General features: G+C 40.3%; 1 protein-coding gene across 9 annotated transcripts in view; it reads left to right on the top strand.

The window, feature by feature from the left end:
* Positions 1–19,273, top strand: part of POC1B (POC1 centriolar protein B) — a 160,421-nt gene that overhangs the window by 37,844 nt on the left and 103,304 nt on the right. For 8 of the 9 annotated variants that reach the window (XR_634962.4, XM_009181402.4, XM_009181401.4 and 5 more), the window contains 3 exons: positions 15,720–15,827; positions 16,272–16,387; positions 17,510–17,643. Coding sequence is in view for 8 of the 9 variants with exons in the window: in XM_009181402.4 (XP_009179666.2) it covers positions 15,720–15,827; positions 16,272–16,387; positions 17,510–17,643 (358 nt within the window). In the remaining variant the exon portion in view is untranslated. Of the gene's footprint in view, positions 1–14,975; positions 15,415–15,719; positions 15,828–16,271; positions 16,388–17,509; positions 17,644–19,273 lie in introns of those variants that run through there. The other variant, XM_009181403.4, reaches the window with a different exon arrangement.

Raw genomic sequence — 19,273 nt, 5'->3', positions numbered from 1 at the left:
GCTTCTCTCACTGGACTGAGGATGAGAAGTACCAGCTGATGGTGTTTAGGATTGAGGGATGCCGTAAGACTACCTCTCTTCCAGCTGGGTGCTAGTTAGGCAGAAACTCTGGAACTGGGAAGGAGCCACTGAAAATGTTCTTCCCCCTTATCAATTCGAGAGAAGAAAGCAATGGTGGAACTCTACACTTCTGTCTGCCTAGCATCCATTCCCTGTTTTCTGGTAGCAGTGCTCAAGCTTGCCCTGAGGAATCAGCTGCCCCCTCGGTCCCCTCTGTGTCATGTGCAGGAGTGGCCCTATCTCCAGTTCCAGCAGCAGACAATCAGCTCAGGCTCGCCCATGGAAACATAGTATCCCCTCCTGGGGGAGTGAGTCTTGTTGGAACCATGGGCCTCTCCTCTTGGTTGGCGGTGTTTAGGCTTATTTAAGCCTGTGACTGCTGAGGGACACCCTGGGCAAAGAACTGACCTAAAAATAATATTAATTCAGAAGAGAGCAGAGCTGTGAGATGAAGACAGAATGAATTTGTCTAATCATATTAATCACATGGTTTGCTTTCTGGATACAGCCATACCTGAAAGTATTAGAGAAAGAGAGAGAGAGAGAGAGAGAGAGAGGGAGAGAGAGAGGAGAGAGTGTGTGTGTGTGTCTGTGAGAGAGAGAGAGAAAGAGAGTCTTTAAAAATTCCCTTTTCCTTTTTTATTTTATCCTCAAAAAGATGCTTTCCATAGGAAGTGATACTGGAGCAGAGTTTTGAAAAGTGGGATCTTCTTACTCAGTCAAGACATTTCTTTTATCTCCATCCTCAACACTGCTGCTGTAGTTTTAGCACCATTGGCCTTTGTGGAGACTTTTGCAGGAATCTCCTAAATGGTCTCTCAGACTACAGATTCCCTCCTCCCACCCTCCGCCCTTCCATCTCTGCTTTTGTGAAAAACAAATCTGATCATGCTGTTTCTCACCTTAAAACCTCTTGGTGACTCCTTGCACCAGCGTGTGTGTACTGCCCTCCTGTCTTTCTTTTGTCACTTTCTGTCTTCTGTCACTTTCACCATTCACCTTCGTGCAGCCGGACAAGTCTCGTCAAGTGTGAATGACCCTTTATGCCTTGTGCCTTTCCATATGGTGATTTCCATGCTGGAACGCCCCCTGCTTCCACCCTTCCTTCACAACCTGCTCTGCATCTCTTCCTCCAAGAAAGGTTTCCGCCTCTCCTGGGCCAAGCTTATTGTGACTCCTTTATGCCACCACACTGCCCTGCTTATGAGGTCTGTTTGTCAGCTTAGGCCTCTCTTCCCTATTACACTTCGAATTACAAGTATTTATGTTGTATTCTCTTGCCAGGCACTGTTCTAAATTGTATGAATACAGCAGAAAATAAAACACAAAATTCCTACTCTTGTGGAGCTTCCTTTACTGAAGAGAGACAGACAGCAAACATATTAGTGATAAGTACTCTGGAGAAAAATTAGGTAGGGTAACAAGATGAAGAGTGGTGGGTTTGGGAGGTGGTCTTTTACATATCGAGGTCAGGCAAGGCATATTTACCAAGGTGATGTTTGAGCCAAGACTTGACTATACTGAGGAAATTAGTAAGGTCGGTGTCAGGAGAGAGTGTTCAAGGTAGGTCAGATATGATCTGAGAAGCACTATAGAGTATCAGCTACAGGGTGGGAAACCGTCAGGGATTGTGCAAAAATATGGTTGAATGAATCAGTGAAAGGTTGGTGAGTAGGCTTAGGTTTATCTCTAAAGCAAAGGTAATTTTCTTGGATTTCTTCAGAGAAGAGTTATTTTTGTGAATCTTTTCTAGCAAATCCAGGAGTACTGGTGCATGCATGTTTTGCATGGAGATGTTTATGTGGCTTCACTGCTTTCTTTGTCCATTTTGGTTGACTCTTGTTCAGTTGGCCAGTTGCTTGCTTGGCTCACCTGGCCTTCATGGACTGTCTTTATCTTACTGGTACCTTAAGGTTCTGAGAGGTTTTTTTTTTAAATCAGTTTTCTTACTGTTTGGAGTAAATGATTAATGTAAAACTCTGCAGAGGCCTTCCTCAAGGAATGTTCTTTGATTAATAATTTGGTTAAATTTAATGAATAAGGATTTCATCTTCTTGGCAACTTTTTATTTATGTGCTCTACAACATGCTTATGGATTCTTTCTCATGCATTTATTATAATGTATCTTCTTGGCTTACCTTATTGCAGTTAGAACAAGAGAGTTTAGAACAATGTTTAGAGGACCTGATTGATCCCCCAGGTCCAGCCTCCCAGAGTGTTTGTGCATCTTCCTGTGAGAACTTAACCTTGATGAAATCATTCTAATCCAGGACTCTCAAAGATGTGCAGGACTAGAAGTCCTGTTTTCACTCTATACCCGAAGGTGAGAAAGCTCTAGGGAGCTTGAGTCATGTTTAATAAGTTTAGGAGAGTCTGAAACATAAGTCAGATGCCAGTTTAGTTATTTTTAATGACAATGCTAACTGCCAGAGAGCCTGGAACATTTGCATGTCTTAGTCAGGGCCTTCTTCTTTTGCCAAGTCAAGATATAATCAGAAGGCTGTTCAGTGAGCCCTGGAACTAAAGCAAGAGGAGTTTATGGAAAAAATCTTGTTAGTTTTCTCAGGTTAGGATAGTGAGGTGGGCCCATCTCCCGATCCACACACCTGCCAGTGATCAGTACTGCTGGTCATGCACCCCTCCCCTGACCCAGGATAGAGGCTGCTGACCAGCTCTTGCTCTTTGCTTGTTGCAGTTGTTGCACACCTCCTCTGTGTTGACGTAGTATCTTTCAGGTGATGCAGTACAGTGATTAGTTTCAGCAGAGAGGTAGCATACAGTAGTTAAGAGCCTGGGTTCACTAGCATGTTACTTGGGCACATCACATTCTCTAGGCATTAGTCTGCTCCCATATAAAATGAGTACAATGGAAGTGCCTTCCTCATAAGGTCACTGTGAAGATTAAATGAGTTCATGAATGTAAAGTGCCAATTAATGTCAGCTATTAACTACCCTCACATGCCAGTCCTCCCCCTAGGGATTATACTGGAGCCACTGTCAGGTGATATTCAAAAGTCATTTCACATATTTGCACATAGTTTTGGAGGTGGCTAATATAGATAGCTACTATCATCTATTAAATGTATGTTGTGTAGTAAACTTAAAAAGAAGGTCCTTTTATTTCAAAGTACTTGTGTCTGAAAATCCCTGCCTTTTAAGTGGAGTTCTTAGTCTGTTTAAATTTATGTAATCAGTCCTGTGATTGGTTTAAGTCTACCATCTTACTGCTTTCTATTTATCCCATTTATTCCTTGTGTTTGTTATTTCTTTATCCTCTCTCCTTTTGGATTAATCAACTATTTCTTAGTATTCTACTTATCTATTTTATTCTTAGCTTTACTCTTTGTCTTTTTTGTTTTGTGGTAACCTCTAGAAATTACAATATGCATCCTTAACTTACCACAGTCTACTCTTGAATTAATTTCATGCTGTTTTATGTATAATGTTAGAACTTACAGAACTATATCTCCATTTACTTCTTGACAGTTTACACCTGCATATGGTGTAAGCTCACAATACGTTAAGCAGCCAATTTTCTTTTGAAGAAAATAAGAAACAAAAAAGTCTTTTATATTTACCCCCATATTTGCTACTTCCAGCATTCTTTATTCATTTGTGTAGATCCAGGTTTCCATCTGATATCATTTCTCTTCAGCCTAAAACACTTCACTTACCATTTCTTCTAGTGAAGGTCTCCTGGTGATGGATGACTTCTGTGAACTTTTTGTTTATCCTTTATAAAGGATATTTTTGCTGAGATATAGAATTCTAGTTTGGCGGATAATTTTTTCTTTTAGTGCTTTAATGATGTCATTTACTATGGTCTGAGTTTGTATCTCCCAAAAAATTCATGTGTTGAAATCCTTACCCCAAAAGTGATGGTATTAAAAGATGGGGCCTTGAGGAAGTGATTAGCTCATGAAGCACACCCCTCATGAATGAGATTTATGCCTTATAAAAGAGGCCCCAGAGAGACCCTTGCCTCTCACCATGTGAGAACACAGCAAGAAGGTGTCATTTATGAGCCAGGAAACAGGTTGTATTAGTTTGTTCTCACACTAATAAAGACATACCTGGCCGGGCGCGGTGGCTCAAGCCTGTAATCCCAGCACTTTGGGAGGCCAAGACGGGCGGATCACAAGGTCAGGAGATCGAGACCATCCTGGTTAACACGGTGAAACCCCGTCTCTACTAAAAAATACAAAAAACTGCCGGGCGAGGTGGCAGGCGCCTGTAGTCCCAGCTACTCGGGAGGCTGAGCCAGGAGAATGGTGTAAACCCGGGAGGCGGAGCTTGCAGTGAGCTGAGATCTGGCCACTGCACTCCAGCCTGGGCGACAGAGCAAAACCCCCTCCAAAAAAAAAAAAAAAAAAAAAAAAAGACATACCTGAGACTAGGTAATTTATATAGGAGAGGTTTAACTGACTCACAGTTCCGCAGAGCTGGGAGGCCTCAGGAAACTTACAAATCATGGTGGAAGGGGAATCAAATACATCCTTCTTCACATGGTGGCAGCAAGAAGAAATGCTGAGCAAAAGGGGGAAAATCCCCTTATGAAACTATCAAATCTCGTGAGAACTCACTCATTATAAAAAGAATAGCATGTCAGATGTTGTGGCTCATACCTGTAATCCCAGCACTTTGGGAGGCCAAGGTGGGTGGATCACCTGAGATCGGAAGTTCAAGACCAGCCTGACTAACATGGAGAAACCCCATCTCTATTAAAAATACAAAAAAAAATTAGCTGGACATGGTGGAGCATGCCTGTAATCCCAGCTATGGGAGGCTGAGGCAGGAGAATCGCTTGAATCCGGGAGGTGGAGGTTGAGGTGAACCGAGATCATGTCATTGCACTCCAGCCTGGGCAACAAGAGCGAAACTCTGTCTCAAAAAAAAAAAAAAAAAGAAAAGAAAAAAAGAAAAAAGCGAAAAAAAAAAAGAATAGCATCAGAGTAACTGCCACCATGATTCAAATACCTCCCACCAGGTCCCTCCCACGACAAGTGGGGATTATGGGAACTACAATTCAAGATGAGATTTGGGTGGGGACACAGCCAAATCATATCACAGGCCCTCATTAAGCACCAAATCTACTGGTGCTCTGATGTAGAACTTAGCCTTTAGAACTGTGAGAAATAAATTTCTGTCGTTTATATGCTACCCAGTGTGCAGTATTTTGTTATAGCAGCCTGAATGGACTAAGATGTCATTCTATTGTCTTTTAGTTTGCATTTTTTTAATGTTAAGCCAGCAATCACTTTAATGTAATTCCCCTATATATAATGTATCTTTTTTCTCTGCTGCTCTCAGATCTTTTGTTTTCAGCAATTTGACCATGATGGGTCTAGGTATGGTTCTATCTATTTTTCTCATAGTTCACTGAAATGTTTGGATCTATGGATTAATATTTTTCATATTTGTAAAAATTTTTGTCCTTTTCTTCATATATTTTTCTTCCCTAATTTCTTTCTCATCTCTGAAGCTCCAAATTCATGTATATTTGACCACTTGATATTGTCCCACAGTTTTTTGAGGCTTTGTTCATATTTTGCCATTTTTTTCTCCCTATGCTTAGTTTGTGTAATTTCTATTGGCTTATCCTCAAGTTCACTGGTCTTTTCTACTGTAGGATCCAATTAACTGTATCCATTTCTCTGGTGAGATTCTCCATTTGTTTGCCCATGATGCCTGTCTTTTCCGTTTAATCCTTGAACATATCTGTAATAATTGTTTTACAGCTCTAATTCCAACATCTATGCCATATCTGGGTGAAATTTTTCTGCTTCTTCATATGTCCTGTGATTTTTTAATTGTATATCCAAACATGGCTAAATTTTTTAGTTTAGATTGTGCTGTCATTGTCTAAAGAGTGTTAAGTTTTGTTCTGGTAAGAAATTAACTTTCTGCTTGCCCAAAGAGATTCTGTTGAGGCTTGGATTTAGCCTGTGTAGGGTGGATCTAGTGTAGTCTTTACTCATGGGCTGTAGTGCCCGTGGCCCTTCTAGCATTTCAGCTGAATACCTGGAGTATTCAGTAAAGGCTGGTCAGAGCTTGAACATCTCTCAGTTCTGTGTAACCTCTGTAATCTTTGTTCTGCTCACAGTCTCCCAGTAGTTGTTCTCTGCCAAGCCTTGTTGCCCTTGCACGGGCAGCTTTGTATTTGACAATACAAAGGGGATTGTATTGTATACAAGGGGGTTCTTTGTAAATTTTTTTTCCAATGCAGAATTTTCGGGGATTCTGCTCTTCGTAAATCTTCTCTTGTACCCTGTCCTCAAAATTTCAGCCCATTAGCAGCCCTGAGTTCTGATTGCTGTTTCCTGTGCCCAGTGAGACTGCTGTTATCTCCTTGGGCTCCATTTCCATGTACTAAGGTTTAGAAAGTGCTCCCATGTAGAAATCTGGGACAGATATATTGCTTATCTCATTTGTTTCCCGTCTCTCAAGATTCACAACCCTATGCTATCTCTTGCCTAGTTCCTAAAAACAGTTGCTTCATATATTTGGCAGTTGTATGGTTGTTTGTGGTGGAGGAGTAATTCTGATAACCTTTACTACCCCATGACCAGAACTGGAAATTCTGTCCAAGGAATTAGTGGAAACTGACAAGTCAATTTAAAAATTCACATGAATGTGATAAATGTACAAGAATAGCCAAGGAAAATTGACAAGAAAACAATTAGGGCTAGGTGGCTCACACCTGTAATCCCAGCACTTTGGGAGGCCGAGGTAGGCCTGGCCAACATGGCAAAACCCCGTCTCTATTAAAAATACAAAAATTAGCCAGGCATGGTGGCACATACCTGTATTCCCAGCTGCTTGGGAGGCTGAGACAGAAGAATCATGTGAACCTTGGAGGCGGAGTTTGCAGTGAGCCAAGATCACACCACTGTACTCCAGACTGGGTGGCAGAATGAGACTCTATCAAAAAAAAAAAAAAAAAAATTATAAATTGGCTTTATGACTTATCAGCCTTTTGCAAGAAGTGGGTGGATTGCTTGAGTCCAGAAGTTAGAGACCAGCCTGGGCAGCATGGCAAAACGCCATTTCTATGAAAAATACAAAAATTAGCTGGGCATGGTGGCATGCACCTGTAGTCCCAGCTACTTTGGATGTTAAGCTGGGAGGATCACCTGAGCCTGGCAGGCCTAGGCTGCAGTGAGTTGAGATGGTGCCACTGCACTTCAGCCTCGCTAATGGAGAGAGATCCTGTCTCAGAAAAAAAAAAAAGAAGAAACTTGTCCAACCAGTTTTCAAAACATACTATAAAACCATAGTAATTAAAATATGGTGATCATGGTATAGGATTAAGAAAAGAGTTCATATAAAGCCCGGAAGCAGGTACATGTATATATGAGAACTTACAATAAAGGTGGCATTTCCAATCAGTGGGGAAATATATGGTCTATTTAATATGTAGTTAAGATAACTAGATTTATATTTGGAAAAATATAAAGTTGAATATTTTACCAAAAAAAATTTAGATGAATTAAACAACTAGATATTTAAAATAATCCAAGTGTTACTGCTCTTCCTCCCAGTGCGTGGATAGTGTACTTAAATGGATGAAGACGATCAGTAAAGCAATTGTTTCTGCCTTTAGTATTTGAATTTGAAATGTATGCCATGGACTTAAGTAATTAAAATTCTGTGTCTATCTCCATGCCCAGTACTTTCTATGAGTTTGTTCTTGGAGCCCAAGCTTATTCAATGCAGCGCAGAGATGGTGCCCATTAGCGTAAGAGGAGGTGAACAGCTGATTGCTCTAGACTAACCTTTGTTATAATCTAATTTAACAAAGGTTAATTTAAATAAATAAGGTATACCATATATTGGGAAATATATTCATGCTTTTAAAATGTAAATAGTACAGTCTTTTTGTAAGTGTATTTGCAAAATATGTCAAGCATCTTTGTTGCAGTGATTCTACAACCAAAAACGTATCTAAAATAAATACTTTTTTGCAAAAACATGAAAAAGCTTTGTATTCAAAGATAGTGCTTTCAGTATAATTTGAAATGATGAGAAATTAGAAATAACCAATTTTTCCAATTTTTATTTCAAATAAAAAACCTAGTTACATATAGTTAGATTATGATGTAACCAGTAAAAAGGGAGTATATATGCAAGTTATGGCATGAAAATATGTTTACATGGGGGCATGGAATGCAGTGGTTGTATTTTAAAAGACCTTTGCATGAACAAAAGATGAGGTATCTATTATACACAAGATATTAAATGTAATTGTGTTTGAGTGACAGGATCTGGACTTTTAAAATTTTTTGTATTTCTCAATTTTTAAAAATAACTTTAATGATGAAGAAAACATCATTTGAAATACATGTAGGTGAGAAATATCTTTTTAGTTACAAAAGAATTTTTCTAAAAGTTAAAATTAGTATAGCCCTATGTTTTTAAAAATAATGCCCATATTGTGGGATAACTTACATTTCTTTATAGTGTTCTTAATAAAATACAAGTACAAGTTAATGTAGTAGAGAACTTTTCCAAGTCTATTGCTTTTCCAGCATTGATTTTTTGGGAGTAAATATCTGCCTATAATTTTCAGTTGTTGGTAGGATTGCAAAGTGATCTTTTGACCATCTGAATTGAAAAGATTTTGTAAAATTGTGGTAAAATATATATAACAAAATTTACCAATTTAACCATTTTTATGTATACAGTTCTGTGGCATTAAGTATATTCACATTGTTGTGCAAAGAATTGCAAAGATTTTTCTCAGCTTACATTGGCTGTATATAATATTAACTTAGTTTAAATTCCCTTAAAACTGTTTTTTAAAATTTCCTAAACATTTACTAAGGACCTACTCAGCGCCAGTGTCTGGGGATAGAGCATTGAGTAAGACAGATGTGAGTTGCCTCTTCTTGCTTATATCCTATTAGAGAAGCCAGCGTGGAGTACTGAAGTATAAATGTGGATGTTGAGGCAGGCGCGGTGTCTCACGCCTGTAATCCTAACACTTTGGGAGGCTGAGGCGGGTGGATCACTTGAGGCCAGGAGTTCAAGACCAGCCTGGCCAACATGGCGAAACCCCATCTCTACTAAAAATACATAAATTAGCCAGGTATGGTGGCACATGCCTGTAATCCCAGCTACCTGGAGAAGCAGGGTAACTGAAGCATGAGAATTGCTTGAACCCGGGAGGCAGAGGTCTCAGTGAGCTGAGATCCTGCCATTGCACTCCAACCTGGGCTACAGAGCGAGAGTGTATCTCTGAATGAATGAATGAATGAATGAATGAATGAATGAATGAATGAATATGGTTGTGGGCAACTCCAAGAACACATCCTGGGGCGCTAGCCTACTGGTGACAGTGTTCAGGAAGGCCGCTCCTGAGGAAGTGACATTGAAGCAGAGAGCTTGAAGGATGTGTAAAATCCTTTTACAGATTTTAAACTAGGTAAAGACTAGGGGGCAGTGTTTAAGGCACAGGGAAACATCTGAGCAAAAGCAAGGGACCTAAGAGAAGGTGAGGAAGAGGAGGGTGATGAAGATGAAGGCACGAGCATGTCACACTTCTCCCCAAAGGAAACGAGAAACCACTGAAGGGTTTTAAGCAGAAAAATGACCCAATTTTATTTAAGATTTAAAGATCACTTTGTTACTTGTGGAGAGTGGAAGACAACAGGGCCAACTGTGGTTTGAGGAGACAGGACCCAATAATGGACTGGAATGTGGGAAAGTAGAAGAGAAAGAAGAATCAAGCCAGACCTCCGAGTTTCTGGCTTTAGACACCATTTTCTGAGAAAGAAAATAGTGGATAAAGAGAAGGAAAAGAAGAGAACCTTCCTCTTTAAGAGGAAGAGAGTGAATTCATTTGGACAAGTTTAGAGCTGGAGGTTCTCGCAGGATATCCAAGAGGAGATGCCTAGCAAGCAGTTGTACTTATGCGTGGAGATTCCAGGAAGGAAGCCTGGGCACATAGATGGTAAATTCCCCAACAAGTAATTTTCATGGCATGCTTCATCTTTTTACATCTTTTTCATCTGCTTTTTGTCTCTCAGCAGTTGCAGAAATGAATCCTGCTACTGTTGTCAACAGATGGTTTCTCTTCTAATGCCGACCAATACTTAAAAAAAAAAATGTTTTGCTTATTGACTTGAACTTCACCCTCGATCTGTAAGCATCAAATTCTATCAAAGCAAACTCTGAGACTGCCAAATTTTTAGAGTCTGTGAAAATTTTAGGGCTGATTCAATCCAGACTCCTTCATTATACAAATAGGAAATGGTGGCCATTATGGTTGTGAGTTTACAAGATTACATAGCTGGACAGTTGCAGAACTGTCCCTAGGATTCAGGACTTAGTATTTACTGAGCAGTCTTATTTCCACTACTTTTTACTGCTTCCTCCTAGTACTGAAGAGCTGTTGGCTTCAGAGTTCCTCTTACTAATGATTTGTGTCTTATGGGACATGAAATAGTGCCTGCCCTGTTTGGTCCCAGAGCCCTGAGTGTGTTTTTATAGAAAATGTATTCTGAAGATAAGAAATAGCCAAAGGAGGCCGGGCGCGGTGGCTCAAGCCTGTAATCCCAGCACTTTGGGAGGCTGAGGCCAGGCGGATCCGCGAGGAATCCCGGGAGATCGAGACCATCCTGGCTAACAGTGAAAACCCGTCTCTACTAAAAAATACAAAAACAGCCGAGGCCGAGGTGGCCGAGCCTGTAGTCCCAACTACTTTCGGGAGGCTGAGGCAGGAGACTGGCGTAAGCCAGGCCGGAGCTTACAGTGAGCTGAGATCCGGTCACTGCACTCCAGCCTGGGCTACAGAGCGAGACTCCGTCTCAAAAAAAAAAAAAAAAAAAAAAAAAGAAATAGCCAAAGGAAAATTTGATTTTTTAAGAAAGTATCTATCTATCTATCTATCTATCTATCTATCTATCTATCTATCTATCTATCTATCTGTCTGTCTATTGAGACAGTCTCACTCTGTCACCCAGGCTGGAGTGCAGTGGTGCAATCTTAGCTCACTGCAGCCTCCTGCCTCCCGGATGCTCTTGCCTTTGCCTCCCAAGTAGCTGGGATTACAGGCATGCACCACCAGGCCCTACTAATTTTTGCATTTTTAGCAGCGATGGGGATTCACCATATTGCCTAGGCTGGTCTCAAACTGATGGCCTCAATGATCTGCGTGCCTCGGCCTCCCACAGTACTGGGATTACAGGCATGAGCCACCACACCCGCCTTATGAAAGCACTTTAAGACTTAATGGTTCATGGATGCTTTTGGTTCTGTAATGAACAAGTAACTATGACTATGAATATGGACATAAAATTTTTACATACAGTTACAGGAATTCTGTAGATTCCAAGTTAAAAAGACTCCTGTTACATAATTTGGGCTACTTTCAAGGACATGTGAATCAGTTTTACCAGAAATAAGTTCAAGAATTTCCTCATTCTGGGCTGGGCACAGTGGCCCACACCTGTAATTCTAGCACTCTGGGAGGTGAAGGCAGGAGGATTGCTTGAGCCCAGGGGTTCAAGACCAGCCTGGGCAACATGGCGAAACCCTGTCTCTACAAAAATTACAAAACCTAGCCGTGCATGGTGGCACAAGCCTGTAATCCCAGCTACTTGGGAGGTAAGGTGGGATGATCTCCTGAGCCCTGGAGGTTGAGGCTGAAATGAGCCGAGATCGCACCACTGCTTTCCAGCCTGGGTGACAGAGTGAGACCCTGTCTAGAAAAAAAAAAACAAAAACGGCCGCACGGTGGCTCAAGCCTGTAATCCCAGCACTTTGGGAGGCCGAGACGGGCAGATCACGAGGTCAGGAGATCAAGACCATCCTGGCTAACACGTTGAAACCCCGTCTCTACTAAAAAAAATACAAAAAACTAGCCGGGTGAGGTGGCGGACGCCTGTAGTCCCAGCTACTCGGGAGGCTGCGGCAGGAGAATGGCATAAGCCTGGGAGGTGGAGCTTGCACTTGCAGTGAGCTAAGATCCGGCCACTGCACTCCAGCCTGGGCGACAGAGCGAGACTCCTTCTCAAAAAAAAAAAAAAAAAAAAGAATTTCCTCATTGTTTTGAATGAATACCAGTAAAGTTTAAGGAATTCAGTAGTAGTTCAACTAACTTCTCATATGCCTCTCAAACTCTCGAATGTCCATGTTTGCTGGTTCAGTATTCACTATTGACTAATGTAATATCCATCTTGGTGATACACTTTGTAGACGTTTTTAAAAGCAGTTGGGTGGTACTAAATTAAGAGAATCAGAAATCTATTAATGTCTTAGTAGAAATTTTATATCCTCTTTAAATTCTTGAAAGTCTAGTTAGATGTTCTTTGAGCCCTGACAATAAGAGACTAACCTTTCCTAATCAAAGTCAGGGCAAAGAGAAGCCTGTTTTATTGGTGCTAACGTATTTTTGATGTATCTAATTAAAAATAAAAGGGAGGAGGAGGAAATAGAAATCATCATTCCCACTTTCAGCCACCTGAAATGCAAAAAAACACATACAGAGAGCATATGCAGGATTATAATGCAGTGACCAGAGCAGGCGGAAGGCCTTAACCTCAGTCCCCTTCGTTTCTGTTAAGCTGATGGTAGAAACCTCACCTCCTTCTGGTACCAGGTTCTTCCCAGCCACTGCCTGCACTTTAACTCATTCGAGGTTCACATCCCCTTCATTTATTTTGTTCTGGGAAATTTCTCCCAGCTACAGCCCCTCCTGCTCAGGAGGCACTTTTAGCTGACCAAGATAATGCTTTTCCTCATTTGTAAGTTTCTTTAAAATCCTGTTTCCTCTATGGAGCTTCTGGTGACAAATTGGCACCTGTTTTGTTACAACCCTTTTTCATATCACTTTCTAAAATTATATTTTTTGTGTGCCTTCCCTTCTCCCTAGAACAAAAGCCTCATGAGGGCAGGGATCTTGCCAGTCTCATTCGCAGCTGTAGTCCTACTACTCATGGCAGTGCCCAGTGCCAGGTACTGACAAGTGCTCAGGGAATCGTCGAATGAATCAGTGGGTGAAAATCTTTCCCACAAACTCCTCAAGGACAGAGACCATGCCTGTTTTACCTACAGCTTATGGCAACACACAGATGTTTATTCCAGGGTGGTGTATAGCCTCCTAACAGCACTGCCTCGTGGTTCCTCTCCACTTTAGAACCTTCTGTTGTTTACACAGAAGTGACACAGAACTTCCAGTGCTCCAAGTAATTTGGGCCAGTAGAAGACACTTCCTTTTTGTCAGAGACTTAAGCAGAGTGGTTCAGAGGTTTGGCTGTGGAAACAACTGCCTGATTCAAATCCGGACCCCTCTCCCCACTGACCTGATAACATTGTCAGTTACCTATCCTTTATGTGCCTCTGTTTCTTCACTGTAAATTGAGACAAGCAGTAGCACCTGTTTTACTGGGTTATGCTGAAAATTAAATGAGATGATACATGTAATGTGTTAAGAACCATTCTAGGACATATATGCTCAAGGAATATGGGTAGGATAATGATGTGATTGTGGTGGTAGTAATTTGGCTGATGTCATAGGGTAAGTACTTTTATACTTTGTTATTATCTAAACATTTCCTTTTATTAAATATTTTTCTCCATAATTGCTTTCTTGAAATGTAAGAGTTAAGTCTTGTCGTAGAAATATTCTGGTTACTTAACATAGTCACATTAAGTAATATTTTTTAAAAAGAAGCTTAGTAAGTAACACAATTTGATTCCTTGCATTAGTTTTTTACAGTTTTTTTTTTTTTTCTTTCTTTCTTTTGAGACAGAGTCTTAGTCTGTCACCCACACTGGAGTGCAGTGGAGTGATCTCAACTCACTGTAACCTCTGCCTCCCGGGTTTGAGCAATTCTCCTGCCTTAGCTTCCTAAGTAGCTGGGATTACAGGCACCTGCCACCATGCCCCACTAATTTTTGTATTTTTTAGTAGACATGGGGTTTCACAATGTTGGCCAGACTGGTCTCGAACTCCTGACCTCAGGTGATCCGCCCACCTCAGCCTCCCAAGCTGCTGGGATTATAGGCATGAGCCACCACACCTGGCCAGTTTTTTATAATTATTATGCCATGTTTATCTGAGTAGGTTTTTTTCCCCAGGGTTTATATATAAGTTTCCTCTATTTGGAGCCTTTTTATAATACTGCCTTCATATTTGAATTTTTCTCACATTTTCTGAAAGAAAATATTAATAAATTATTACTTACCGTAAAATCAGGGTAAACTACCCAGCATGGAAAATTTTTCCTTGAAAGGTTATTTTCTTGCTTTTTTATATTTATTTTTTTCTGAGGCGAGTCTCACTGTGTCACCCAGGCTGGAGTGCAATGGCACAATCTCAGCTCACTGCAACCTCTGCCTCCTGGGTTCAGGTGATTTTCCTGCCTCAGCCTCCTGAGTAGCTGGGATTACAGGCACCTGCCACCATGCCTGGCTATTTTAGTGGAGACAGGGTTTCACCATGTTGGCCAGGCTGGTCTCGAACTCCTGACCTCAGGTCATCCGCCTGCCTTAGCCTCCCAAAGTGCTGGGATTACGGGCATGAGCCACTGCACCAAGCCTTCTTGATTTTTAAATATTATTTCACATGGAACTTAATTATGCTTCTGTGTGTCTTTTTTCTGTGTGAATCTGTGAACGCCAGATGCAAAGTTTCTGTCACAAAGAATTTTAGGTCAGCCTTAAGAATGGGAGTAGGGAGAGAACAAAAATAAAAATCTTCAATTATATTCCACACCCTTAATTGTTGACTTATAGTAATCTTTACTCTGGGCGTAGAGGGAAACTACAAATAAAATTGAAACATAGTCTGTGACCTAAATCTGTCTTTTTTGGTTTTTGTTACTGTTAAAATATAATAAAAATACTATTCATAGTTTTCTAATAGTCTAAAATTTGTTTTTATTTTCTCTGTGGTCTTCTGCTCTTCTATTTATGTTTAAAAGGCATCGGGGCCAAAAAATAAAAAAAGAACCTTGGGAAGGATCTTAAAAGAATAGACAGCATAAAAGCAGTAGACAAGATGTCTGAGATTTTTCTCATTTGCTTTTTAATGGAGCATGTGGATGATAGGTTTCTCCATGAAGGAGCTTCTGTTCTCTTCTGTATAAATGAGTTGTCCTATTTTCAGTCCATTGGAGCTCTCTGGCCTCCCCAAGTCCAAGAAGTTACAGGCATGGGCAGTTAGGTTCTTTTGTTGGTGATGTCACTTAATTTTAATTCTGAACACACCATTCCTTTTCTTACAAAAAGTTTCACTGCAGGCTTGGTAGGATGAGTAATAAAGGCTCTCTCTTGGATCATATGGATAATGCTGTCTAGTGACAGAAATAGAAGAGAGTTCTTTTCAAAATACAAGGCACTTGGCTTAGAGTGAGTGCAGAGTTGAATCAAAACCCTAAAGCAGATGCAATAAAACAAAACTTATTTAAATAAAAGAGTAAAAGGAAAAAAGCAACTTGGTTAGTCTACATAGCATATTTTGACCTTTTAATGGTCTGTGAGTGTTGTTTGTCATGATGAAGATCTTGGCTGCAGAATATGACTTTACTGCATGGGATGGTAACAGTGGTCTCTGGTATTTAATATTTACAGCCTGATTTATTTGTGGTATAGAGATGAGGTGGTGACTCTCCAGAGCCTTTCACATAAAACATTTTCTTTCTTCTTCTTTCCAGATTTTCACCTGATGGAAGACTAATTGTGTCATGTAGTGAGGATAAAACTATTAAAATTTGGGATACCACAAATAAGCAATGTGTTAATAACTTCTCAGATTCCGTTGGGTAAGTACACTTTCTTTATGCACTTATGTGGGTTAGTTTTCTAAGGAGATATTTGATTATAACAATTTAAATAAAGAAATGAGAGCAAAGAAATTGAAATATGGCTGGGTGCGGTGGCTCACGTCTGTAATCCCAGCATTTTGGGAGGCTGAGGCAGGCGGATCACCTGAGGTCAGGAGTTTGAGACTAGCCTGACCAACATGGTGAAAACCTGTTGCCGCTAAAAATACAAAAATTACCTCGGCATGGTGGTGTGCACCTGTAATTCCAGCTACTTGGAAGGCTGAGGTGGGAGAATCGCTTGAACCCGGGAGGCGGAGGTTGCGGTGAGCCGAGATCGTGCCACTGCACTCCAGCCTAGGTGACAAGAGTGAGACTTCGTCTCAACAACAACAACAAGAAAAAGTAATTGAAATATTAGGTCATCTTATTCTTTCCTCCTAGATTTGCAAATTTTGTGGACTTTAACCCTAGTGGTACATGCATAGCTTCAGCAGGTTCTGATCAAACTGTGAAAGTCTGGGATGTAAGAGTGAACAAATTACTACAGCATTACCAAGGTAACAATTTTCCTAACAAAAAATTCAGTTACTGAATGGACTCCTCTTGGAAGGACTGATTCTCCTTGTTGGTGTGGTTTGGCCCTCTCTTACTTGGGGTCATGGGCTGCCTTGGAACAGGCTAGAGAATAGTATAATTAGCTCCCATCAACAGCAGGGTCTCAGAAGCCCAAGGAAAGCAGGAAGTGAAGAGACCTTAAAAATGATGTGAGGGCTGGTTAAAAAAAAAAAGAAAAAAAAGAAGTTGCTATGAGATTTTCAAACTCTGGTTGTCAGCATTGCGTGAGAAGTCAGGGACAGAAATGACTGAATTCTGAATCACAGGGAGTTACGTGAGCACAAATAGGTGTTATAATTGGTAGAAAACAACTACCTACTATGCCTATGTACTGAACTAAAAGAGAAGTGAATTTTCTTGGTTTATATTGGATTTATATTAAATCCAAATTATTATTAAACCTAGTAGGTTACCCAGTGTTTACCATGTAGCAGATACTGTGCCAAATCTAAACAATATTCCTAGGATGTATCATTATTACATTTTAAAGATAAGGAAATTGAGATTTAAATAGGGTAATTAACTTGCTCAAATAATCAATAGAACTACTTAGGTCTTCTTGCTTACACAGTGCATAGAAAAATTAACTTTTTATCATTGTGTTATACTGCCTCCTGTTGGAAGGATGTTGTCCTGAAACAAATTCTCAAGCATGATGATAGGACTGTGTCCTTTTCAAAGGTGTCTCCACACACTTCTCCCTTTAATCCCAAGCCACTAATTGGTTATTTCCTTTAATTTGAGGCTAGGTTATATACCTTATCTGAGCTGGTAATAATTAACTGTCAATTTTATTGGCAATATATCCAAAGACTTTATAGTAATGTGGTCAGTAAGATTACCTTTCCGTGGCACAGTCTCATTTTTAAAGTTATTCTGGCTCTCTAACTGGAAGCTTAATGCTATGTGATGCCAAAATACTCGTTTTAAAAGTGAGCTATATAGAATTTTGTTGTTGTGGAAACAGTGTTCTTGTTTGCAACCTATTGCTAATAAGGTACTGGGGTATCTTTAAAAGTAAGAATTGTTCTCTGAACTTTTTGCTTTTATTTTCTACAAATCAGTTCACAGCGGTGGAGTTAATTGCATATCATTCCATCCTTCGGGTAACTACCTCATCACAGCTTCTTCAGATGGTACCCTTAAGATTCTGGACCTCTTAGAAGGAAGGCTCATCTATACACTTCAAGGACATACGGTATTAACACTCAGATTCTTGCTTTTTATATATAAAAATATAAAATAATATATATTTTAAATTTTTGATCCATTTTTATACCCCTTTACTCTTTTTCCATACATAGCACATATTTGCTGCTATCATAAAAATTTTTTACTCCCATGGCTGTTTTTATCCTCTGGAAGCAACTCTTAAAAATATTATTTGTGGCCAAGTGCGGTGGCTCACGCCTGTAATCCCAACACTTTGGGAGGCTGAGGCGGGCGGATCACCTGAGGTAGGAGATCGAGACCATCTTGGCCAACATGGTGAAACCCCATCTCTACTAAAATGCAAAAAATTAGCCAGATGTGGTGGCATGTCTCTGTAATCCAAGCTACTTGGTTGGGAGGCTGAGGCAGGGGCATCACTTGAACCCGGGAGGGGGAGGTTGCAGTAAGCTGAGATTGTGCCACTACATTCTAGCCCAGCAACAAAGCAAGACTCTGTATCAAAAAAAAAAAAAAAAAAGAAAAAAAAAAAGAAATATTACTACTTGTAATTCTTGTTGAAATCAATATGTATCTTTCAATGGCCATTAAATGAATCCTCTACTGCTGTCTTTATCAGTATGTTGTATAGATTGACTCAGTAAATGGTGATGGGTAAGTAGATTCCGTACTTCAGATCTTTCCTTCATGTGGAGGCTGTCCCGCTTAGCCCTGACACCCAGCCTCTCACACCGCTCCCTCACTCCTTCTGCTAATTTGCTGGTGGGTTTAGGAGAAATTGGGTAAGCACAGCCTAACACCTTCTACTCTCCTGCCTTTGCGAGTGAGCCACTCTTCACTGTTTTTCTCAGATATTCCTTGTGGAGAGACCTGCCCTTGTCTAGTTTGCCTGTGACTCATTCTGGGCATCAGTTCTAGAAAGCCTATTTGTGTTAAACATAAAAGCCACATTCTCTTTTTACAAGCATTTATTAGAAAGAAAGGTGATATTTCAGTTCTCACATGCCATATTCCCTTGTCTTATTTCTCAAGTGGTTTAGAAGCAAGTAGGTAAGAGGGGTGCCTTTTATTGAGCCTGTGCAAAGACAACCCCCCCGCCACCGCCGCCAGCATATAATGCATTATAGATCAATTTTTTAAATTTATTATTTCTTTATTTTTGAGATAGAGTCTTAGTCTGCCACCCAGGCTGGAGTGCAGTGGCACAATCTCGGCTCACTGTAACCTCTGCCTCCTGGGTTCAAGCAATTCTCCTACCTTAGCCTTCTGTACAGGCACACCACCACACCCAGCTATTTTTGTTTGTTTGTTTTTTTGTTTTGTTTTGTTTTGTTTTGTTTTGTTTTGTTTTTAGTAGAGACAGAGTTTTACCATGTTGGCCAGACTTGTTTTGAACTCCTGACCTCAGGTAATCTGCCTGCCTGCCTCGGCCTCCCAAAGTTCTGGGATTACAGGTGTGAGCCGCTGTGCCCGGCCTAGATAAATTTTTGGGGGTATATAAACTATTCTTTTCTTCCAGAAAACATTCAAACTTCTCTGAATTTTTTAGAATGCATCCTCTTTTTTTTAAAGGTACTTCCTTTTAACAAGTATAAGCTGTTTATATCTAGAAATAGAATTAGCTTTGTGGTCTAGAAGAGAAGAGTTTCTTTTTCACA

Source organism: Papio anubis, chromosome 9, assembly GCF_008728515.1.
Source record: "Papio anubis isolate 15944 chromosome 9, Panubis1.0, whole genome shotgun sequence".
In the NCBI taxonomy this organism is placed as follows: domain Eukaryota; kingdom Metazoa; phylum Chordata; class Mammalia; order Primates; family Cercopithecidae; genus Papio; species Papio anubis.
The sequence above is the reverse complement of the archived record's forward strand: the minus strand, read 5'-3'. Positions and strand labels throughout refer to the sequence as shown.